The sequence below is a fragment of the Zingiber officinale genome, chromosome 6A (genome assembly GCF_018446385.1).
Source record: "Zingiber officinale cultivar Zhangliang chromosome 6A, Zo_v1.1, whole genome shotgun sequence".
Taxonomy (NCBI): domain Eukaryota; kingdom Viridiplantae; phylum Streptophyta; class Magnoliopsida; order Zingiberales; family Zingiberaceae; genus Zingiber; species Zingiber officinale.
In genome coordinates this window covers 126,502,970-126,528,436 of record NC_055997.1, presented here as the reverse complement: position 1 = coordinate 126,528,436, position 25,467 = coordinate 126,502,970, and the positions used below count along the sequence as shown (strand labels likewise).

General features: G+C 33.7%; 1 protein-coding gene across 1 annotated transcript; it reads left to right on the top strand.

Annotated features, from left to right (window-relative positions):
* Positions 1-1,814: 1,814 nt before the first annotated feature.
* LOC121997967 (vacuolar protein sorting-associated protein 54, chloroplastic-like) lies at positions 1,815-25,145 on the top strand. The gene is made up of 19 exons (XM_042552671.1): positions 1,815-2,852; positions 4,428-4,490; positions 5,803-5,882; positions 7,825-7,942; positions 8,753-8,827; positions 9,947-10,103; positions 10,191-10,279; positions 12,377-12,621; positions 16,034-16,205; positions 16,292-16,375; positions 16,524-16,900; positions 17,060-17,213; positions 18,136-18,217; positions 19,647-19,726; positions 21,252-21,413; positions 21,845-21,912; positions 23,080-23,160; positions 23,243-23,484; positions 24,703-25,145. Exons 1-18 carry the CDS (start codon positions 2,019-2,021, stop codon positions 23,376-23,378), a joined length of 3,057 nt encoding a protein of 1,018 aa, XP_042408605.1. The 5' UTR covers positions 1,815-2,018; the 3' UTR covers positions 23,379-23,484; positions 24,703-25,145.
* The last annotated feature ends 322 nt before the right edge of the window (positions 25,146-25,467 follow it).

Here is a 25,467-nt window from a genome sequence, read left to right as displayed (position 1 = left end):
AATATTTAATATTTACTTTTAAAACAAATTATGAAATAACTGAACAGACCTTTTAAATTATCAATTTGGTCAGTTAATTTAATTTAATCAAAATTTTGTTCATTCGTGCATCTTTGTACTCATTCATTGTTGTGATTTGTGAAATGTATTAATATGTACACCGATAAAACATGAATTGATTAAAAATATATATACTCAAATGACTAAGGCACTTGGGCAAGTATGATTTCACACTCGTATCGCTCTCTCCTCTCTTATACCTATAAAGAGTTGAAAATTAACGCACGGGAAGAGAAGTCTTGTGAAGTTATTTTGTAGATTCAATCTTATCTTCCTCGAAGAAAGGAAAAGGATGGAAAAGGATGAGATAACATTAAAAAAGAAAAGAATGAGATAAAATTAAAAAGAAGGTAACAAGAAGATTATATTTGGCCAATTATTAATTAGAGAACAAATCTTCTTCAAAAATATTAAATATCTATGATCCTATCCGAATGCTGAATCAACGGACGCTTTTACTAAGCTATTAATATCGATATGTTTGATATCTATTAATATATTATATGTGGTATATCAAAAATTTTCATAAGTTTTAACACCTAGTTAATATAAATTGATGTGCTATTCATATCTCTAGTAATTGATCATATTAATAAGCTGTTTAGTATGCTCTTGTTATAAACTAAAGAAGGTGAAGGAAAAATAAACTCTATTAGATAGGTGAGCATTATGTTACTATCAGTACTACAGTCATGTAACATAAATAAATCAAACAAACTGATATATATAAACTAACCAAATTTTGTCTACTTATTTAGTAAAATAATCAAATTCTGAACTAAAACTATTAAAATGAATTTTTAAATTTAATTTGCTTTTTAGACTTTGATTTAAATTTGATTTGATGTGAGTTCACGTAGATGTCATAAATTTTACCATTTTAAACTTATTTAATTGATTATTAAATCTAATAATATATTTTTTTAAATCTATTAATCATGTTAATAAAAATTGTATTGATAAACATGATAAATTTTATTTGTGAATATTATTCACTAGCTCTCAGGTACAACACAAGTGATAAGATAAGAGTGATATTGACAAAGCATTTGCTTAGCATGATTGATTTTAAAAAATTTAGTTACTATTGTTGGGTCACTTAGCACGTTTTATATTTATACTAATGGTTGATGAGAACTTTAATAAGGTAAAGTCAATCATTTAGAGTTAATTGGTTCAAAAAATTAAATATTTAGATTACTAAAAAAAATAAATATTGTTCATTAACTTTGGTTGTCTTGTTCTAACAAAACAATCAGATTGTTTTTCATTTGGGCTTGATATTGAAATTGATGTTCTTTTATTCCTATTTATTAACTTTTTTATTGAAATTTATCAATTTTATTTAATTAGTTGTTAAAACTTTTCTATTTAATTATATTGATGTTCTTTTATTCCTATTTATTAACTTTTTTATTGAAATTTATCAATTTTATTTAATTAGTTGTTAAAACTTTTCTATTTAATTATATATATATTAAATGAATATAAACAAATATCAAATTTAGTCATCAGCATTTAATTATAAATCTAAACAAAATTGGTAAGCTGATCCATATGTCATGTATATCCGACTCATGTTCCTTATCGACTAGGCCAGACCAGCTTAACCAGCTCATGGAGCTTAAAGCAGACCTGGCCAGAACCGTCCCGCTGGAATCGACACGTAAGTAGAATCGCCACGTAGACTTGTGTTCTTTTTCAATTCACACACCTCAGAATTCCTTTCCTCTTGTCCGTGTCCTAATAAAAATTTTACGGCCAAGCACTCAAGAAAACTTTCAGATCTGATCTCGGTTATTATGTTTATTTGGAGGGTAAGCAGCCAATTATAGACTTATAGTTCTCATCCTCCTCGATCAGGATCTGACTGCATCTCGTCGGCGTTCCTCTCCAGCTCTAGGGTTCCAGATCTCCCATGCACCTCCGCTTCTAATCCCCCACCTGCAACCGCTGATATGGAGGCGCCACTGCCTTCCCGCCTCCGAGATCTGGCGTCCAACGGACGCTCCAGCTCAGCCTCCAGCCGATCCCACGATCTCGATTCTCCTTCCTCATCCGCCGGCAGCAGCGCCGTCAGTCACAGCCTTGCCTCCATCCTTAACAACCCCCATGCTGGCCGCTCCGATGCCTCTTGGTCTCTCTGGTGGTCCTCCTCTTCTGCCGCCTACCCCGACCTCACTGCTCCCTTTGCTCCGTCCGTCTCGTTCCCCGAGGTCGCCCGCGCCGACTTTCTTCCCTACATTTCGTCTGTCGCTGATGCATATTCGCGGTTCGAGGACATCCTCAGCCATAGATCAAAGGAGAGCGCCGCTGCTGCCGACGACGCTTCTGGTGGCGACGGAGAGGTCCGAGGGCAAGGGGAGGCTCTGGTGGCTTGTCTCCGGGAGGTTCCGTCGTTGTTTTTCAAAGAGGACTTCGCGTTGGAGGAGGGCGCCACGTTTAAGGCAGCATGCTCCTTCTCACCGTCGGGTGAAGAGAACATGGCCCTCCAAGAGAGATTGACACAATACCTGGATGTCGTTGAGATGCATTTGGTGAGGGAGATCTCACTGCGATCGGATTCGTTCTATGAAGCTCAGGGTCAGCTTCAGGGTCTGAATGGGCAGATCGTGGAAGCATGTGTGAGGATTCGGGAACTGAAGGAAACTATCCGGATCCTAACTGGAGATCTTGTTGGGTCAGCCAGAAAAGTGCAAGAGCTGAATGCCACCCGTGGAAATCTATTAGCACTGCACCAGAAGCTCACTGTCATCCTCTACGTTAGCCAAGCACTGGGGGCAATGAAACTGGTACAACCTGTCACTCTCTAATTCCTTTTTTAATCAAATTGCTGTATGATTTCTGTTCAGAACAGATAATATCTAGTAATAGAACACTGTTTCTCTAACTTGTGTTGGAGATTCTTTCTTGTTCAGTACCTCTTTGATGAATGAGTTAATTGATTGATGGGAAAATGAGATAGCTATAATAATCTCATCAAGCAAAGAAGTATTTAGGGGGTTCTAAAATCACTGAACTTGTTATTAAGCTTCAATGCAAATTATGGGCTTCTTATTGGTTTTCCTGTGACGAATTTGTGTAGGCACTTTTCTTGTATCATTCTAAAACACAAAAATAAAAGTTTAATATATTATTAAAATTTTAAGTTGAATATCAGAATGCATGATTGAACTATACAGGATCATGATACGTGCATCTTAGTTCTTAAGATATTTGAACCATTCAACAGGTCACATAGAATGCAGTTGTTAATATACATAATATGTTACCCAATCATTTACTTACTTTGATGTTTTGAACTTTCACCATTTACATTATGCGGATAACCACCAGTTAAAAGTGATAGGTGCTCTAACGTGCCAAGTTCTGGCTCTGCTTGAGCCTCTATGTGCTTACACAAATGTAGAAGTTTTACGATGCTCTAAAAAATATAAATGTTACTCAAAATTAGCTGCAATCATGGCTATGAAAATCTTATATTACTTAAAACACAATCATAATAACACTACCAGACTTGCATAAAATGACAACAATAGGAACAAACTAATTTCTTGTCAACAAGGCATATAGGATGATTTTCATATTCAAAGATTTATATTGCTGGAGCTCAATGATTTTATCAATCGGGCATATAAAATGTGTTCTATTTTGGACTATCATGGGGATTTCTCACTGTGTATTGTTTGGCTAAAGGATAGTAGCGAGGGAGCAGTTAATGTTGATACACTATTATCCATTGTTTTTACACCTTTTCACGAGCATGATATTCTATGAAATCTTAAGATCACTTTCGAGAGAATTTGTTATGTAATGGCTACCATCATATCGCCACAATTAAGTACTTAAACCAATTTCCATAAAAACAATCCACATATACAAGGAAAAATTCCTGTGTATTAGTGACTCTGTCTAGGATGGATGCTTCCCAGGCCTTACTTGTCTAAAGACGGGAGAGCAGGGGTTAAAATTTTTTTTTATGGATTTCCATTGCTTGTAGAAACATGCTTTTGAATTCAAAGGGATGTAAGCTATGTGAGTTTAGAAGCATGTATTGATTCATGGTATCCAGTGATTTGGATTAAATATTTTGTTTTCTTTATCCTCTATTCAGTGCTTTTCAAACTTCAAAAAATTATATATAATTTGAATATCTTATAACCTTTCTTGGTAGATTCTTTTGCATTACTTTTCTTGTAATCTAATGAAATCAGGAAAACTTTAGATCATTGCATCCTAAACAATTACGAAATTCCTTTAGTATGCACTTCTGCCAGAATGTCTGCTTTTCTCTCAATTAGTTTATAGCTTACATCTCTTATCTCTGATATGAACAAAATATGATGCAACATAATTGTCTAGTGCAGCTTGTTGCAGCAGCAGATTGTGCTGGTGCTTTAGACGTGATAGATGATTTGCAGCAGTTGCTGGTAAGTTTTGGGTTGTTTTTTTTTAATATTTTAAATCTGAGTTGGTGCATGAAACAAAGACTAATTATGGATTTTTTTTAGTTTTTATCGGATATTTGGTAAAATGTCTTGACTCACAGTATTATTTTAGGACATATTTTCAATTGTAAGGATTTGCCATCAATCACTACTAATGAATCTCATACTTTGTGGCATAATTTTTTTTGGTCACATTGGCTAATTTTTTGAATGCAAACTTTTTTTCGTATGAGGAGTTTTTTGTTCCACATTATACTATTACTAATAGTTTGTAAATCTTGTTGATCAATTCAATACAGAACTTTGATCTTTTCTTCTTGGGTGTCTTGGTTAATTCTTCCCAATATATTTTGATTTTCAATCTCTACTCGATCATAGATCATGTGGAATTTCTTTTGTTGTATCTCTTTGGGTAGTGAAGACATCTGAAAATGGACTAAAATTTGATTAGGATTAGCAGATTGTTATCCATGAATTGGCCTAGTTTTGGATTATGGGCCAACCATATCTTTTACAAACCATGGTAAAGGATTTTATACTATATTAAAAGGTGTCAATGAAATTCTTCTTGGTAAAAACAAAGAAGCATTAACCTCTAGATATTGAAGGTTCTTCTATGCATATTTGCTTAGTGTACTTTGAAATGCTATTCTTCTATTGGAGGTAACTTAGTAATATGGAAGTGCAAGAAATAAAGTGAATAATTTCCTACAAAAACAATTTTCTTAGGTAATATTTTACTTAAAGCTAACCCAAAAAATTCCTTTTGAGAAGATTAGCAAAATCTTTCATAAAATAAGCTCCTGCCCTCGAATATTGAGTGAAGTTTTTTCTACAATTTCTTCGTATTTTTAAGACAAGTAACCTTATCAGTTCAGTAAGAGTACTAACAGGTTACAACTTATTGTCTGAGATGCATCTGAAAAGCTACATGTATGTTCAATAATGAATGGATAGTAGTAGGGTATCTTTGTCTACTGCAAAAGTGCCTTGCATTCACATGGAAGAGAAGATAGATTTTTTTTCTGAAGTTATGCTATTCATTTATTGTAACCATTGCTGCTTGAGGTCTGCAGAATCTGCTTTCTATCCAGTGGGTATTCTAATTCATTACTACAGGGCTTCATCTTATTCATTAGTTCAACACATTGAAAAAGAAATTATGTTGATACTTAAAGCTATGTTTCTTATACGCTTTCTGAATTGTTGAATCTGCACAATCTTGCATTAAATTTTTTAATGATCACCTTGTTCACTTTTTCTATTCCTTGTTTGATCAATGATTACAAAACAGGATACTGATGAGCTTGTTGGCCTTCATTGTTTTCGGCATCTTCGAGATCAGTTGTCAAGTGCCTTGGATTCGATAAATAGGTTTGCCTAAACCTTTGATGTTTCCAGACACATTTTTGGTTATACTTCATATGCTGATTTGAGGTCTCAGAAATTAATACATGACTTGCACTAACTAAAAAAATATCTTTTGACTGGAAGAATAGACGATTTGTTCTTCCTTGGTCAATTACTGGTGTGGCTAAACATTATTACTCTTTCTGTGTGCTACTTGTTACTGCTGCAATTAATGCATTTGATAGCTTGACACAGTAGGTTTCTATTTTATCTGGGTTTTAGCTGATAACCAATAGAAATAGTGGTATTTTAATTTTTAAGCATTGTAATAATCATAGCGAAGTGAAAAAGCTGTTGTTGCTATTGACCAGCTTGTCATCTATTGTCACGCCCCAGAGGAGTCCCTGTCCGAAGAAATTTCGGCAGCATCTCCCCAGTACGGGTGACAATCTGAAGCATTACTACATACAAAATATACCTCAACCACACTTGGCTGGAATATATATATACACAACCACGCAGTTTAATAAACCTATACGGCTGGAAGGAAACACACAACAACGTAAACGCAGCGGAAAACACAAACAACACGAAAAACAAGACCAACAACGACACTAAAAAAATGCCTGCAACCATCAGACTAGACACCAAAAATTCACATCGACTCATTGAAATGCAAAATACACAAAATCAACATACCATTCAAACGATAACAAAACCAAAACGAAAACTATCCTCGAGTGTGACGTGGGACTGGCAGTCGGCATCTCTGGTGCGGTCGTGAGGAGGAGTCGGTAGCATCCAAGGGTGCTCATGCGAGGAAGAGAGATCACCGCTGTGGTAAGGGCAGGAGGCAAGGCCGGCGGCTGGGGCTCGTCGTGACCGACGGAGGTGCGGCGTGGGCGAACGATGGTGGCTGGTGGCGCGGCGCCAATGTCTCGGGTCGAAGATTTGCAGCGATCAGGCGAGAGAGGAGAGGGCAGCGGCGCGAGAGGGGAAGAAGAAGCCCGGCGCCGTGTGGGGAGCTAGGGCACGGCAAGGGCAAGGGCAAGGGCGAGGGCAAGGCAAGGGTTTGGCGCCGAGGGCTCAAGGGAAAATCCAGCTTTTATAACTTAGGCTTTTAAAAATTTAACCCTAGATAAACCTCTCAATCAATTCCCACTTCCGGGTATTCCAAACAGACTTTTTCTCGCCCATAAGTGCATCCCCTCTAAATACGTCACACGAGCTCTGATTAAATCCCAGAAAATTTCTAAAAATTCCTAAAAATTCCATTAAGATTTTTCGTCCATTAAATCTTATTATTTAATTATTATTTGGTTGCAGTATTTTACATCTATCCAGAATTTAAGCAAAAATAACTTATGACAATGCTCATCTTTTGATCTTTCTATTTTGAAGGTTTTACTGTTGCTATATAAAAATGAGTTAGTAGTTCTAATAATTGATCTTTGGTCAACCTTTTTGGTTGATGATTAATTTTGAATCAATCTGCACATGCAATAGTTAGTCTTAGGCGATTGGCTTAATCATCTTATGAATGTCTTGATTTTTCACCTTTATTGTAAGTGTAGGAAGTTAATTTCATTCTTGAGATGTATTTTGATAACAAGTTATGCTGGTTTGCTGTCCGCACAATTGCATTTACATTTGAAATTATTATTATTTTTTTGTGAAACTTTATAGATTCCCTCAGCACCAAGATTGAGTCATGTCTAGAATTTCTTATCTTAAAGACTGCAATGCCAACCGTGGAGTATTCATACAACTATAGTTACTTGCACTGAGAAAAGATGTTACTATATAAATTTGCTACAAATTGACTTGTTTCCTAGTTAAATATTTCAATCGCATATACACTTTCTTATTAATCTCTATACTCTAGATTTATAATTACTATCTTATGAGACTTATTTGTTTCATTATTTAGAGTTTGGTTTTAACATGCTATATTCATTTTTTGCAGCATTCTTTCAGCAGAATTCATGCGTGCTTCCATACCTGATGGCAAGGTTTTTGATTCAATGATTTTATCAAGATTAGTGAGTAAGGCTAGTGATCTTATGAAAGGAGTAGAGGACCAAGTATGTAAACCCTCGTCTTTGTTCTTTTGCTTATTGTATGTTAAGTGGTAGATGTTGACTTTTAACTTATATTACATTTTACGTAGTTGCTGTACAATTTCCTTTTTATGGATTTCTTAGGTTGATTATTTTGATATACGATGCTGTAGTTGAAGAAGTTTCATTTATATGAATTTTGGAAGTTGAGTTTTGAATATATTTTATGATAGATGCTTTCTTATATATATTGTTTTGCATCTTGACAGTATAGTTCTACAAGTTGTTCCAATTGTCTTTGGAGCTTGCATACATATACTCTATGCAGTCCCTTAGCTGCTCAGAACATGTTTGATATACAATATGTTAATCAGAGACCTTAGGGATGGATGATACAAAATGTGAAAATATTATTAACAAGATATGCACGGAGGAAAAATTCCATGGTCACAATTCTCCTTTATACCTAGATGATAGCTAAAAGAGAACTAATTATTTTTTTTAGTTGCCAACTATTTTCCATTATGATATCAGTTAGTTTACTTGAATTATTCTGCAACAACTATCCTGTCGGTTGTTAGAATTAGTAGTCTTTTCCCAATTTCCTACCTTAGTATCTCTGATGTGTGTTTGCTTTTCAATATTTTCACTTCATTAGTATAAAATTCATGTTTACATCTATTCAAAATGCCTCTTCCTTCTCTGTTTTCTTTTATCATTTGAAGTCCAAGATTGTTGTAAGTATATCAATAATTTGCCTAAACTTCAATAATTGCGTGAACTAGGCTGCTGTAAATTACTGCAAGTCACATAAGGTACTATGTTTTACTGCAGGTAAAGTTAGAGGATGAGGAAAGCTCTAACCTTCAAGATTGTCTTCTTCCACTCATCATCGGTCTACTAAGAACAGCAAGTTTCCTTTCTTCCTCATTTGATTTTATTTTGATAGATGTGCTTTATTTTTTTGAAGTAACTGTGTTAATGCATATAGTTGATTTCACTTTCCTTTCTATTTATTTATCTTCATTGTCTGGCCGTATTTATTCCAACAATGGGGTTGGCCATTCATATTCATAGATTTAGAGAAATTTTAACTTTGGTTGTCTTGGTCTAATGCAACACTCAAACGTTTTTCATTTGGGCTTGGGATTGAAATTGTTGTTTTTTTATTTCTATTTATCAACTTTTTTATTGTATTGTTCTTTTTCCATGCACTTTGATTTTGCATGGATAATGGCTATTTCTTGTTCAAACAAAGACATTAAGTCTTGTTATGAGTCGAGGTATCCATAACTAATTGGAATGATCCAGTGTCATGCTGTGTTGACACCTTGCGCTGGTTGCACCGTTTCTTGTGTTTGGTTTCTTGACAAAAAGAAAGGAAGAAGACAAAGTTAGAGGAATTGGATGAAAGCCTTGATGGAGCTAGAGGAACGAAGAAGATACCATCTTGGATCTTGACACCTGTGGACATCTGAAATTCAACTGACGATGTTGTTGAGTGTGTCCAATTGGCACCTAAGCATCTGCAGCTTGTGAGTTTTGTGCATGACACATAAGATATGTGCAAAACTTATATTTATCTGTCACACAATTGCACACCTCCGCTTCAGCCCCATGCTTGCTGTCTCTCATTGCCCATGAATATTGGAAGAAACTCTTAGAAGAAGTCGACACCTGTATTGTCTATCATACCTTTGTCGTGTGCTACTTGGTCAGTCCAACATGTATGCTTTGGCCATGCTGACCAACATGGCATGCTATTTTAGACTGCGATTCAAACATTCAGCAACATGGTTTTAATTATTGTTTTCATGATTTATCTATGCACTCCTCATACCCTTTCCATTTTTTTAATAGGACTTGGATTGTGCTAACTAATGTGTTAAAGGAAATTATCTTCAGTAGTTTCATGTGGAATGGTGATAGCCAAGTAATCTTTGTTTAGCTATGGTTTAACTAACACCTTCACTTTTCTTAAAGAGATATTTTGTTTCTTTCTAAGAGGATCTATATACTTTATTTTAGGCAAAGCTTCCGTCTGTGTTGAGGCTGTACCGTGATACACTTATTACTGAAATGAAAGCTTCAATTAAAGCTACAGTCGCTGCTTCTCTTCCAGTTCTATTAGCTCGACCAATGGATTCTGATCTGGTTACCAGCGACAGAGTTGGTGATTCAGATGGTCTGGCTAATTGTCATATTCTTTTGCATACATGAAGATCAATATTATTATTTTTTCTTGTTTTCATGTTCTTACATCTTGAATCAGGTGGAAGTTTGTCCCTTGCAAGCAAGTTGCGGAGTCTATCTCCTGAAAGCTTTGTTCTTCTTTTGAAGGCTATTTACAACGTTGTGCAGGTAAAAGTATTTAGAATTATTCCATTTTCCATTCACTTAATGATATTTTCACATACACAACTAGTCTATGTTACTCAGACTGGAATGTAATTACTTGAAACAGAATGGATCTGGATGTCTGTCACCTCATCTTTATAATAAAAGTTTTACATTTGATCAGTTGGGGAGCGGTGTGTGTGTGTGGAGGTGAAGAGCGTTAACATGCTAAAACCAATCATCACTACATTATGCCACTGTTTCAGTCAATTTTGTTCCTTGAAATGTTTACAGATCATGGGTCCTATCATTTGTGGATAACCTCTTTATCTCAGGAAAAACAAGATATATTCTCTCATTTTGTGGGAATTTCCAGTCAACATATATATATATATATATAGCCGAAATTTTGAACGTAGGATGAATTTGTCAACTTGGGATGTCGGAGGATATCCTTCTCTAAGTTATTGTTATAGATAAATAAACAAGGGATCTGAAATTGGTTAGAAATTGATCAAATATAAAATTGGATCTTTCAGTTTGACCAAATTAGCTTCTCAATATTATTCACAAGTATAATCTAGGGTAAATTACAATGTACTCTCAAAAGATTTTAATCTATGTTTGTTGGACTCAGATATGAGTAGACAACATCCAAAATCGAAATGTTCCACATGACTACTACTATAATTTTCACACGTGATGAATAGAGATGTTGTGTGCTCACTTTGAGTGTGAGGTTAGATGATGAGTCCAAATATGTCGTTTTAATATTACTCTTCCCTATCTTCCTAAAATGCACTCAACACCATTTTAGTGTCCAATCAAGCCTAACTTATGTAGCTAGATTATTTTAAAATAAAAGCATCCCTATCATAATGTTTAAATTTCATTAAAATTTATAAAAATGTAAAAAAATTCTAATCTTTGCTAATCCCCCATAAAGATGTGTGTTCCTATACACAAATTCCAAAGCTGTTGGCAGGAGCAATATTTTGAACATTTTCCTTTTCTTGCTCTTCCCCTTATACTTTGATCTTTCCTCTTCTGTTTCCGTTCCCCTACCCTTCTTTTGCTCTCCTTCTACAACTTACTGCTTGCCTATTCTCTTTTGGTTATCAATCTCCCTCATATCTTGTGCCATTTCTACCATCACCTAAGGGGACAATATTGTTTGCCACAATCACTGTTGCTTTGTTGTAATGACCACTTTGCTACCTTAACTGACCTAGTTGACCCATTCTTTGTTAGGTCTCCTTCTTGCCATTAACTTGGTCTCTTTTTTCAACCTCAGCAATGTCTCTTTCACTATTGTCCTTTTTCAACCTCAACAATCTTTCTTTCACTATTGTCCCTGTAACTAACAATGTATTCCCAATATATATTTTCCATTAACTTGTGTTTTTTTTCAACCCCAACAATGTATATTCCCTGTAACTGGCAAAATCTCGATTACAATTGTCAATCTGCAAAAGATTGGTTGAATATGCTATAGCTCAATTGGAGAATCAGATTCCTGATTGAAAAAGAATCCAGATTAAAGAATTGCCAATTATATTATTGCAATTGACCAAGCCTTCCTACTTTCTTGAAAAAGTTAATACAGTTTCAATTGTCCAATCTGTAATTGATAAAGTCTTCTGCTCTACTCTTAAGTGGTCCACCCAATTGCTACCAGAGGTGGAGTGCCACACAGGTTTGAGGTGTTGAAACATGGCTCCTAAACTATGTTATATGAAAAAAATAATTTGGGAATTTTCTCTTAAATACTCTCCTTTACCTATGTATATTATCTTATTGTCATCTTACATTTATACCCATGTGGGTTCTATATTTACAGATCAATTAGGTCCCAAACTATTTACAATTATGATCCTATCATATGCAAATTGAAGATCGATAGTGTGGTAATTAGCCTTTATTTGTTTGTTCTTAATTGTGCAAACTTTCCTCTGCTTATTTGTAGCTACTTCTGATGAAATTATTTCATGATTGTTCAACTTTCATTATATGCCTTTTTAAAGGTTTGCCTATTTCTGCATCTTGTTATATTCACTTATATGATTTTCAAGCTTAATTTAGGACTGTTGTGCATGATCTGTTACCATTTAGTGAATACAGGCACATTTGACGCGGGCTGCAGAAGTTAAAAGGATTGTTGAGCTGATTATGGGAAATGTTGATGGTTGTTATGCTGTTGAACCCAGTGTTGCTGCAGTTGCACATGGTACTGCAGAAGGTTCCCAAGAGAACAATGGCCATCTTGTTCCATATGTTTCTCATTCCCTTCCCAGAAATCCTCCTAAAATCTCATTGGTTCAAGGAAAAGCTAATGATTCAAGTCCAAGCACATCCAAAAATTTTCGGTGAGATTTTGTAGATTTTGGTTTGATATGATTTCATAATGCTATTAAATCCTATATTGTTTCTGTAATTCCATCATCCTCAATGTTTTTGGATGATAATTTTTCTTTGAGTGTTTATTGCTTTTGTTTAAGATGGTACGACCATCGATTTAGATAACCAATAAATGCTCTAGTTAGACAATGTGAAACTATGACAAATGCCATATCAAATGACGAAGAGGAAGGCCAAAAAAGACTTGGTTAGCAACAATAAAATAAAATAAAATTTATTTAAATATAAATGATAATATCGCAGGGGATAGAGTCCAATGACGTAGAAGGATTTATATAACCAACGTTACCTAGTAGGATAAGACATGGTTGTTGTTCATTGTTCTTTTTTGCTTAACAAGTTTCTCCAACATTCTAGAATTTACTTGTATTATCAATTGGTTTCTAGTAGTTACTTTCTTGTATGTTTTATTGTTTTTGTTCGGCTTATAGAAAGACATTTTTAGGTGGTTAGCACAATCACCCTTGTTCCTTTATGAAACATTTACTTGGAGGGAAAGTTGAAAGACTGGGAAGCTGATGAAAAACTTAGAAGAAAAATATTGTTGTTTGTTTATTTGCGCATAAATTGGGAGAGGCAGAAATTGTGAACTTCATAGTCATCTTTTAAAAACTAATCTATGCAAAAACATGAAGAAACCTAAAGGGAAAAAAACCAATAAAATGGAAATTTCTTTCTTCCTTTTACTGTGTCATAGTAAATGCTGAAATAGTTGAAAAAATGACTACTTAAACTTCCTTCAGTCCTCCATTTATCCATATAAAAAATTCATTTTAGTCTTCTTTCCCATTTCATCTTTGACTTTTCCATTCTCTTCCTTTTTTATTTCCTTTTAAGCAAATAATATTAGAAAAATTTCTCTATACATTATGTGTACTATGGATCTATCATGTATTAACTCTTGGTTTGTGCTAAATAATTATTCTTATCAGGAAAGATTAAGTCACAGCTATTTTGACTTCAGTTGGATGAGTGTTGTTGGTCTCTTTTATTCCATTGAAGATATGGAACAAACCTAAAGAAATTATCTATTTAGTTAAGATGAGCAATTATTATGAATAAACTATGCTATCTTCTTTTATGACACCTTAAGTTGCTATAAAAATAGGGAAATTACGGATATGATTTTTTTTTAATGTAAGTAAAACAATTAAAGGATTAACACCGCGGCACCGCCTGCAGGATTAAAAGAAGTTAGTTGTACTATTATTTTCTTAAGCAGTCTCCTTACATTGTTTAATCCTTTTGATTTACACGCAACATTCCTCACCTCTCAAAGCCCTGTTAGAAACTATCAGGTGAAAGAAAATCTTTCTTAGCTGATAGAACCGTGGCAATGTCATGAATTTATGTACTATTTAAAATTATCATGTAGGTTTGAAAACTTTCCCTCATCATCCTTTCTTTTTTTCTGAATTGATATTTTATTCAATTTTCTGAATTATCAGTAGCCAGTAAGCATGCCCTTGATGTTAAACATAAATTCCTCAAAAGTGTGTTCTGATCTTAGGTAACGAAAAGTGCCAAGTTGGTTTTTGTGGGACTGGATAATTTGTGAGAATATTTATAGTTGGTATTGTTTCATCTGAGAATAATGGACATTCAGATAATTTGGAAGAACTAAGCAGTCACTGGTTGAAATTTCCAAATACCCAGAATCTCAGTTAGTACCACCCTATGCGATACAAAATTCTAGAGTTGGTGTTGCTTTGTCTATGGATTAAAATCCCTTGCCATGCAAAGCGGCATGCCGAAAACTTACTGCTATGATAAAGTACCAACATTTGATATTGGCTGATATGGAGAATCTCTTGTTGCATCTGTGGTGGTCTTGCTAGTGAGTTTCATATGCTGTTGATGCTCAAGATGCTTTGGCACATATCGAAGTGTGTCAAGATAAATCAGCATGTTTTTTAACCTTTTCTTTAAAATTCTATTTCAATTGATTATCCAATCATTGTAGTTTTATGTTTAAAAGTAAACTACTTAAGGTGAAGAGTATTGAGCGAGTAAATCTCATCAGAGTTCATTTCTACATGCATTGAAGAAAAAAATGTGTAAAATCATTTTTAATTCAAGTATCTAACTAATATAGTCTTTTTTGAAAAGTAGAAGGTTTAAGTTAGTGACATTTAAATGATTAAAATTCATCTTTAAAATAAGTTAAAGCATGTCAACTATTATATGATATGGTACAATAAAATTTTAATTTTTTTGAATATTTAATTATTAAACGTACATTAAAATTCATCGAAGGGGATTAAATAAGTAAAATCATTTTAAATTCATCTCAATACTCTTCGATGCATGCCAACACTTTTTGTGCTAGCCTCTACTGTGGCAAAGCATAAGACAAGACTCACAACTTTTAGTGGGTTGCCAATTTTAGTTTTGAATTTTGAGTTTTTAATGAATCTAATCTCAAGTTAGAAAAATAACAAATCTAATCTAACATGTACTTTCAATTGTGTACTTTAGTCAAATGTTTAAACTAAGGTTTAAAATATTGTTTCATGTTGAAGAATCTGTACTTTGCCAATCTACTATTTGGGTACCATATTTTGTTGAGCCTTGGTAACCTTGAGCATGCATCAAAGTGTGCCAAAATGAACTAGGATGAGATTTATTCTTTTGATTTTCCTTTTTGCTTGGCTTGCTTACTTCCAAAAATATGATTATAATTTGATATAATCTATTCAATTAAAATTTTAGAGTAAAAGATTATAAATATAACAAGCATCTCAATCATTGTCCATATTAAAGCTAGATTAATGGAGCATAAGGTATGGTTTGCTTATTTAGACACCTCATAATAGCTAAAGATTAATTTAATAATATTTTCAAAACCGTCCTTTTAATTTTTTTTTATTTTTTACAAAATATTCATAATAGTAATTTGGCAAAGTTCTCACGCTCCTTAGTTTTACTTTTTTCCCAAATCATGCTCCTTAGTTTTGAAGTTCCCAAAAGGCACACTTTCACTTTCTCTTTTTTACATACCAAAAATACCCCCAGATTACATTTTTTCCCCCCTTTGCAATTTTTTTCTCGAGAGCCAAAACTTAAGTGTTTTGAGGAAAAAAAGCATATTTTATTTATAAACAAAGTTAAACTAATCATTTCATACGCATATGATTGTTATAAATTTAGTCTTATCTAGGTTGTAGTATCTTACATTCCTGGCATGATGCTTGTAATCTTGCATACATTTGATAGTTGAATATTTTTTAGGAGAGTTGCTTTTGTTTTCAGAATTTCTTTAATTGCAGCACACTTACAGCTCCCTTTTTTTATAATGATATGGTTGTTAAATGCTACATTGATTCATGAGAAATTTAAATTGCTATCATTAATTTTCAGTGCTGATGTACTGAGAGAAAACACAGAAGCTGTATTTGCTGCTTGTGATGCTGCTCATGGAAGATGGGCAAAACTACTTGGTGTCCGTGCCCTCCTTCATCCCAAATTAAGACTTCAAGAATTCTTACGCATTTATGACATAACCCAGAACTTTATAGCTGCTACAGAGAAGGTAAGTTTGAATTTTCCTGTTTTTTTTGTGATTATTAAACTGATTCATAGGCTTAGTAAAAATTTGAAATTACTCCTTTTTTCTAGCTTGGTGGAAGATTGGGTTATAGTATTCGTGGTACTCTTCAGTCGCAGTCAAAGGCATTTGTTGACTATCAGCATGATTGTCGTGTGAGTCATAGGAAAATTAGTGGAAAACATTATGTTTCTTGAACTTAAGTATATTTTCAAATTTTTGAAGTACCTAATGTTGTTGCATGTAAATTATGTTTATGATAATTATGCTCCAAACTGAATTTGCCTTGTTGGTTCTGTATAGATGACCAAAATCAAGGCAGTCCTCGATCAGGAAACTTGGGTTGCTGTGGATGTCCCTGATGAATTCCAGGCCATAGTTATACTTTTGTCTTCTGCTGATGTATCAATAAACAATAGTGAACTGTTGTCAAACAATCCCAATTCTAGCACCATTGAAACAACTGTTGTTTCTAACCAAGACCATACTATTCAGAAAGAATTTGATCAAGCTGCTGATCATGATAAACAAACTTCTTCCCCCTTATCAGCTATGGTAAACCAAAACACCATTGTAGAGTCTACACCTAAACAGAATAGCAATGCTAGTTCAAATGAACCTGGAAGATCAGCTTCTCAAATGCTCGTGTATCAAGGTGTTGGCTATCACATGGTAAACTGGTTAGTTACCAATAATCTATGTTAAGCATCCACGACGATCCTACCTTTACTGCTAGAGAATAAATTGTTAGATTAGTTGTCTGTTTTATATTACTCTTTATGTTACTAATTTTGTGTTGCAAGTTCTTTAAATTAATTCCATAAAATAATCTGATGCAGTGGCTTAATATTGTTAAAGATGCTATCAGAGTATGTTGATATTAGTAAATTCCTGCCATCATTGTCATCTGAAGTGGTTCATCGTGTAGTGGAAATATTGAAGCTATTCAACATGAGGACTTGTCAGCTTGTTCTTGGAGCTGGCGCAATGCAGGTTTGCTTTGGTTAATTCCTTAAACAAAGTTGTTAAGTCAGAATCACAAATACTTGTTGCTATGATAAAATGGGAGGTCTATTCATTGACCAAATTGTCTATGCCCAAGGTTAGAGTAATTATTTGATTGGTTTGTTGTCATATCATGCTATACTATGACTTTTCATTCTCACTTGCACTTTAGCTTTTATTTCAAGTTACAATCAAACAAAAAATTTATGTTTTATACAAGAGCTGCCTGTTGTTGTAGTCTCTTAGATAAATGTTGTAATTAGAATGAATATTTTCATAGGGAGAAAAGTCAATAATTTTTAATTTTTTTGGTCCTATCACATCCTTTATCAATTCATTTACTAGTCTCTGTTGTCTCCTCTTTAAGTTTCAATGGCTGATGATATGCCAAGAATATAATGAAGGGGAGAGGGACATGAAAGGTCTGAGAAGATCAATACATCTGGAGGCAAAGGAGAGAGAGAGGGGAGATTGAGTTCCATGAGGTCAGAAACAATAACATGGATGTTAGTGAGCTTGTAGGAGGATGAGATGTTGAGAGAATGGGCAGTTGGATTACTTCTATTATGGACTCTAGGATGGTTTATTGGCATTAATTGCTCAGGCCAAGCTATACCATTGGATTATAAATTTTGTCTTTACTTGGTAATGTACCATCCAAAGTTTTGAAGAATGTATTCCAAGTGGCATGTGGTTGGGAAATCTGCTAGCTATACACGGTGTGAGCATGTATGAGAATGGTTATGTAGTTCATATTCAACAATCAACTATGCTTATTTAAAGTGACACTATAGTTATTCAAGACTGCATCAATATAAAACATCCATGAGGGTTACCCTTATAATATAAGTGACATTTAGGTTATCAAAAACAAATCTGCTGATCATCGCTCTTGCCTTCCTGCTTTCAGGTATCAGGTTTAAAGTCCATAACTTCTAAGCATTTAGCTTTGGCAAGCCAGATTGTCAGTTTTGTTCATGCGATAATACCAGGTAAACCAATGATAATTACTGCATTTTAACAGTCATATCCTGCCGTCATCTTGTCTTTTTAATATATCCAGAGCTGTAATCAAAGTGTGCTTTATTCTAATAGGCTTATATTGAAGCAATTAGATATGTTTGATCTTCAAATTTCAATTTCGAAGTGCCATCATTTCTTAGTCTTCATGTGTAGTTATAATAAACATCCTTAAAACTATTAATCAGCTGAACAAACACTTAGTTTGGTCTTTTCTTTTTGAGTTGCTGTGGATATATTTATCTATTAAAAAATGAGAGAGTTTATGGTGGTCTGAAATTATTACTAATCTTTGTGAGAACTCGTTTAATACATTATGTATGCATTGTGGCTATGTCTGTTGTATCTTTGATTGTTTGAATCTCGATCAGATAACCACTTGTTTGCTTTAGTGATTAGTCTCTTCTATTTTCTAGGTTTTTACTGCTAATCGTATCACTTTCTCCTTGCTAGCATGGTTTTCCTTTTGTGTTGCAAGTGACTAGAAATTGAGTCATGGAAATACATTAATGAAAAGTCATAACCATCATTATTATCCACTTATCCAGGATCCAATATTAATTCAATGGAAATTCTTATCTTGCTTATCTATCTTTTTTGAAGAAGTAAAGTCTCTCTGTTTCATTTTGTTCAGCTTGTTGATACAGACATACCTGAACAGTCATCTTCTACTCTTCCAACCAAGTTTCAGTATCGCTATGCTATATAGACTATTAGGTGCATTTATCAATTATGCTATTTATTATTCATCTTTTCCCCTTCATATCTGTATATGACATTTGCACTTTGAGTAGACATCTGACATTCCTATAGTATTGTTTACATAAAAATCTAGAAACAATTTTGTTAGGTTCTTGGATCCACATCCATATTGTATATTTGTCGGCAAGTGTTTAATAATATTTTAAGTATACTCTGCTGATACTCCATTATTAAGGTACACTATACTTAGTTACTTAGGTGTTGAGTTCTTTTTTTTCGAGGTCAGAATTAGTTGTTTTAGAACTGTAGATTATATACTTTGTAGCTTTACACCATACTCTGACTTCAAATTGTTCACTTTGCCTGGTGAACATTTTTTTAGGTTAATGATCTGTGTATTTGTCACATTGTAACCTTAACTAATGAAGTAGTTGGAGTTCTTTGTCTTAATCTTAGTTCTCTTATAGTGTCAGGCTTTTTTTATAATTTGTTTTCTCATATATTATCCATCAATTGCAGAAAATTTATCCAAATTTCAAATCTACACAAAAGCCAACATAGATTTCTGCTGAATGTGATTGTTTCTTTTCCTTTACTGCTATCTTATTTTCTTCAACCATTTGCTTGGTCATGCGTGGGCCAATTTTTGTAATGCTATTTTTTGCACATTTGTTGATGTATGAATGTGATTATATGAAGAAATACAACGTGTTCTTTTCGAGAAAGTACCTGAGGCCCGCAAAGCATTGCTTGCAGTAGAGATAGAAAGAGTGGCACAGGTATGACCATATGAAGTTGACTGATTTTTTTGTGTAAGAACTTGCAAATTCCTGTTTCCTGTCTATTTGCATGCTTTCCATAATCATCAATCAACTTCATGCAAAGATTGCTATAGACAGAGTAATGGTGCAATTGTAGAGATACTTAAGGAAGAATAAAGCAAGTAAATGAAAACATCCACTAACATGTTTGGTTTATAGAGTGAAATTAATGAGGAATGACATAGTTATTTCTAGGGAATGAAATAGAGTAGGAGCAGTATAGGTACTATATTCCTTGGTTTGGCTTATGAAATGAAATAAACTAGGCATAGAATAAAAATATATATCTGTAGTTTGGTTCATAGAATGGAATGCTTGTTCCATTCTCATTTCTTTAGTTATATTGTAGAAAAAAATAGTAGACAAGAAATAATCTCCTCAGTATAAAAATATCCCAAACAAGAAAGGATCTTCCTGGAGTTGGCCTACTTTCTCATTTTGCTCACTCAGCCCATCTGTTTCTTTTAATTCATTGAACCTGCAACTCTGCAAGGCCCATCCACCTATGCAACCTGTCCATTTCACATTTCCCTTCAGCTCGGTTGGTCAGCCTGTCTTACTCATCTAGCCATCTGGTTATTGTTCTGCTGAGCTAGCGCATGATACGTATTCTTTGGATAGTGGAATGGATTAATGGATTAGGAACATATTCCTTGGAATTGTTAAAAGAGGAGTTAAGAAGGATCATGAAGGAACAACAATTCCTTGAGAGTTGATATTCCAAGTTCATTGAGCAACCAAACAAATGAACAATTATTCCATTAGAATTCTTGAGTAGAGTAGCTATTCCTGCAAACTAAAGATACAAATGTTTATATTTCATTCTTGCCTATGTGACTACCTATAGGCTTCATGGCAATATTTATTGCAATGAAATAAGTTCTACAAAAAAGGCCCTTCCCTAATGCTTTGTTTATGAGATAGCTTGTGGAAAATAGTGAATGAACAAGTGGATATATGAACCTTCCTTTATTTACTTAAGTGGACACTGATTTGAGATGGATTGAATGGAAGAAAAACAAACCATCTGTTCTATTTCATCCTTACTTTATTTCCTTGGGTTGAAACTATTGTGGGATGGAATGAAGGTAAGAAAAAGCAACCATCTAATTCTAACTTTCCTTCCACATGAAAATTTATAATTTGTTTCTGTGTTTCATATATGCAAATCACAAAAGACTTCCTGAATTAAACTATATAACTTTTTTCTTATGCAAGTATTAAGATGCATCATGTTTTTGTGTTATAGCTTATCTATGCCTTTGTCCTCACTCTTATGTCCTAAATTTCTACTGATGTTTTCCTTACTAAGTATTGATCTTTTCAAGTAAAGCCGCAAGACAGTGTTACTTCTTCAGTAGTAGTTTTTTGGATCTGTTGCTTTGTTTATTTTCTTTTCATGTGATAAATTTAAATATCGCCTTTTCTAAAAAAACATTATTCATGACATGTTCATTTGTTAAATAAGTCAATATAAACACAGGACTTCAAGGTTCATCGAGATGAAATTCACATGAAGCTGATACAGATAATGAGAGAAAGGCTGCTTGCAAATCTACGCAAACTGCCTCAGATTATTGAGAGTTGGAATGCGCCTGAGGATAATGATTTACAACCGAGTCAGATTGCTCGATCCATAACAAAGGTTAATGACTTTTAAACTAGCTCTATGGATCTGTGACCAAGAAAGTCTTTTTACACTTAGGGATGAATGTATCTTTATGTTTCTCTTTTTAGCTAAGAAGCACTTTGGATTCCAACAATTATACGACTGTTTAATTATTTAATTTGCATTGATGTCTTACTGAATTAGATAATTTTTCTTTTCATTTTTAGTGTTATATAAATATGGATCATCTCACCAATGAAAGCTCTTGGACTAGACATTTTATATCGTTTCTTGTTGCAAAACCTTTCCATGAGATGAATTAGGATTTTCTTTTCAATCAAAACATACTATGGTGGTAATTTTTCGACATTGTAATAGCTACTAAGTACTAGTTTATTGTGGTTATATTTACATCCTTTGTCAGGTTATCTGATTGGACATTCAATTGTGGAATATTTTCCCTGCAGGAAGTTACTTATCTTCATCGCATCTTATCACAAATTCTTCTTGAGGCTGATGTTCATGCTATCTTCAGGTATATTCATTAAGCTAAGAATTTAAAGTACAATTGAATTGTATAGTGTATGTTCAATATTTGAACAATGTTTGTAATTGGCTAGAGGAACCTTGTCAAGTTATGCTCAAATATAACACCTTGACTATTATTAGGTCTTGTTAGTAGGCATTCTAAATCATTATTCATATTTGTGAAGTACACTGCTTTGAGTTATTCCCACTGCTCATCACAACCTATTCTGTATATATTTTTTCTGAGAATAAATTAAAGTTGGTTATATTTCAGATGGGCATTTAAAATGCCTTTTGATTGGCAACCTTTCTAAAGGTGTTTATGTGGAGCAATCCTATGCTATGTTCCTTATGATAGATTAAAATATGTAGACCTAAAAGGCAATTTATGGTTCTTGAATGTGATTTGAGAGTTCTCTTAGGAAGTCACGCAAGTCAACCTCAAGTGTAGCAGGTAATTCACTTTTGTTCGGGACAACACCATTGTATTCTAATTTTGGTAATGTTGATGACATATTTGATGTGTAGGATATATAGATGTCATATATTATCTTGAAACAATTTTTTTTGATGATATACTTATAATATGAAATGATGTGTAGGATATCATAAATATCACAAATTATCTTCAATCAAAAGTTGTTATTAAAGATTTCAAAATACCTCTTTACTTTCTTAATAAAGAAATTACTTACAGTTTTCAAGGAACATCGATGTCTCAAAGAAAATATGCAATGGATCTCTTAATGAGATTGACATGCTTGGATGAATGAATGAAAATATGTAGAAACTCTAAGTTTCTATAATTGATATAATCAATGGTTAGAAGTTGTTGACTTTGAAGACTTACTGTTACCAAAGACTAATAGGAAAACTCATTTATTTCTAATCGCACCTTTTTGCTTGGTATTCTGGTTTAAAATATAGAGACTATCTGATGTGACAAAATTCATCTCATTAATTGTAACTTTCTGTGGCTTGAGGAAATCTTGAAATTTTTTGTAACTAGTATTTTTCTGTATCAGATACAATTTCCTGTTTCTATTGTTTGATTTATGCAGCTTTATATCTTTGTTCCATGGTTCCTGCTTTTTTTACTGAGGAAACTAATCTCTTTTAAAGCCAGTACTCTGAGCAGTTGGCTTATCGTTTATGATAATGCTATTATTTGCAGGCAAGTGGTTCATATTTTTCATTCCCACATTTCAGAAGCATTTTCAAAATTGGAGCTCAGCACTCCCCAAGCAAAAAACAGGTGAGCATTAACCATATCTGCGGATTGACTGAATGCACTTTAGCTAACATCAATCATGTTTTGTGTTTGTTTTTCAATTCAGACTTTGCCGTGACATTCAGCATATTCTTGGTTGTATCCGCAAATTGCCTTCTGATAGTTTGGAAAAAGCAAGTGCGCCTAATTTTGGTCTTCTTGATGAGTTGTTGGAAGAGAAATATGGAACAAAAGTAGGATAAAGATCTTGTGAAATTTTGCCAGCCATACAACATATGAGATTATTGAAGGGTTTATTTTTGGATTCAAGTTAATACTTGAATTCTGCTTGTCTGTAAAATTGCACAGGTAATTGTTGAAATTACTTTTTAATCTTTTTTTCACTTTACTTTTCCAACCTAGAGCATTTTATTTCATTACATTTTTCAACCAATAAAAATTATGAAGAAGCTGTAAAGTTTATGTAATTATTGAGGCTGTTTCTTTTTACCACTTTGTTTACGTACATTTTCTTTTTCAAAAAAGAAACTTAATTTCTTTGGTTCAAGAAATTCTAGACCAATACATCCTGGCATGCCACTCCTTTTTCTAAATCCTTTGGATTTTAATAGCATATTCTTTTTACCTCCACTGAGCTCAAGAAGATCTTTTGACATGTCATGCATTGGTAGATTAAATTACATCTTTAGGTGTACGTACTGATTGGTGTAGATCAATGAAGGTTGTTTAATGATTGACAACAAATTGAAATTATCATTCTTTTCCATAATGGAAATATTTGTAGATATGGATTGATCAAATATCTGCAAACACTTTCTGGTGTACCTTAGTATATTCACTACATTGTAGAATATCTTGTCTCATGATTCCTATCTTATTTTCCATGTCTATAGATCTTCTAATTTATTTCACGTGTCATTTTAGCATGGTTAAGATTGATTTAAGAGTTATATTTGTTTGTGTATTGGTTTTTGAACAGTACTAGGTTGACAAGATTGGAAGATATGGAAAGGTGACAAAATGATGGTTTTCCTTGTTTACTGTTAGTTTATTATCTAGCAGAAAAGTTTTCCAGATAGCTGTTCATCTTACCTAGCCATATAATTATCTCTGTATTTTGAACTGGTTTTCTCCTGAATTTCATGAATTGCCACAACCACAACATGGATCTCTTTGGTGATTATTCTTGAGAAAATGACTACTAGCCTGCCTCTGTCACCGTGGTTCCTTATCAACATGTATTCTTTACGGAATAAGGAGAGCATGTTTGCCTTTTTTTGCAATAGCAAGTAATTCCTCTTAGAAACTACTGATATTGAAACTACTGATATTATTTGAGACGTTCTCAGAACATGAAGACTCATTGGTCCTATAGGCAGGATTCGATTGGGTTACTTGCATTTTTTAGTTAAAAGAATGACAGTGATGTTAAAAGTAGTACAATCGTGAAAATGACTCTTTTTAATTGTCAATTAATGTATTAGTTTATGATTTTTAAATGTTTTCCTATAATGATGGGAATGTCTAAATAAACTTATCAAAGTAATGTGTTTTGAGGACTTGCAGACGCTACTATATTCTTTGGTGAAGATATACAAGGTTGTTATCATGGCATATCTGGGCATGCCAACGATATAGGTGGTACTGGATTGGTACATTTTTTTTTGCTCCCAATTAAGCATTTGATATATTCAAGCCCCTGGTTCCTTTCTGGATACAGTGATAATTTTCAAGCTACTCTTCAGGGAAACACTCGCAACAACCAGAATTTTTGTTTTTTGCATCAATGTAAATTCAACATGTTGAAAAATTGTTTGTCTACAGTTCATATTACAGCAGTTTTTCGGGCACTAGGCCATTTTATGAGTTTTGTAAAAGTTATGCACATCATCATGTAAAAGATAATTGCACACGACGTCCACCGGTAGCGTGGCAGTCAAGGTAGGTTATGATGCTTCCCCGTGTTACCTTGGGCCTACTAGTAAATTTTGAAGAGTTTTGTTTTTTTTTTTCCTTTTGCATGTTCACTTTGATTGTTATAAAACATAAACTCGTTCTATAACAATTAATTAAGTTTTGGTCGCTTTGTTAAATAAGTTTCTCTAAATCTATGGTTAGGGATGCTGTCTTCCTACAGATGCTGCACTTGTTACGTAGCCAGAAAACGTATCAAGCTATGTAGAAACTACATTTTGAATGGCCAACCAATGCATTGCTAAGCTATGGGGAAATTTCTCATCAGACTTGTACCATTGAAGAATAATTCTTTTACCTTCCCAAACAAAGAGAGAAATTTACTTTTCAGCAGCGCTAAATGTTAAGGTGCGAACT

Excerpts from the sequence above, each read along its gene's own strand:
- LOC121997967 (XM_042552671.1), top strand. The coding sequence starts at position 2,019 with ATGGAGGCGCCACTGCCTTCCCGCCTCCGAGATCTGGCGTCCAACGGA. Across the intron at positions 10,104-10,190 it reads CAGAGTTGGTGATTCAGATG|GTGGAAGTTTGTCCCTTGCA; the intron begins GTCTGGCTAATT and ends ATCTTGAATCAG. Across the intron at positions 16,376-16,523 it reads ACTATCAGCATGATTGTCGT|ATGACCAAAATCAAGGCAGT; the intron begins GTGAGTCATAGG and ends GGTTCTGTATAG.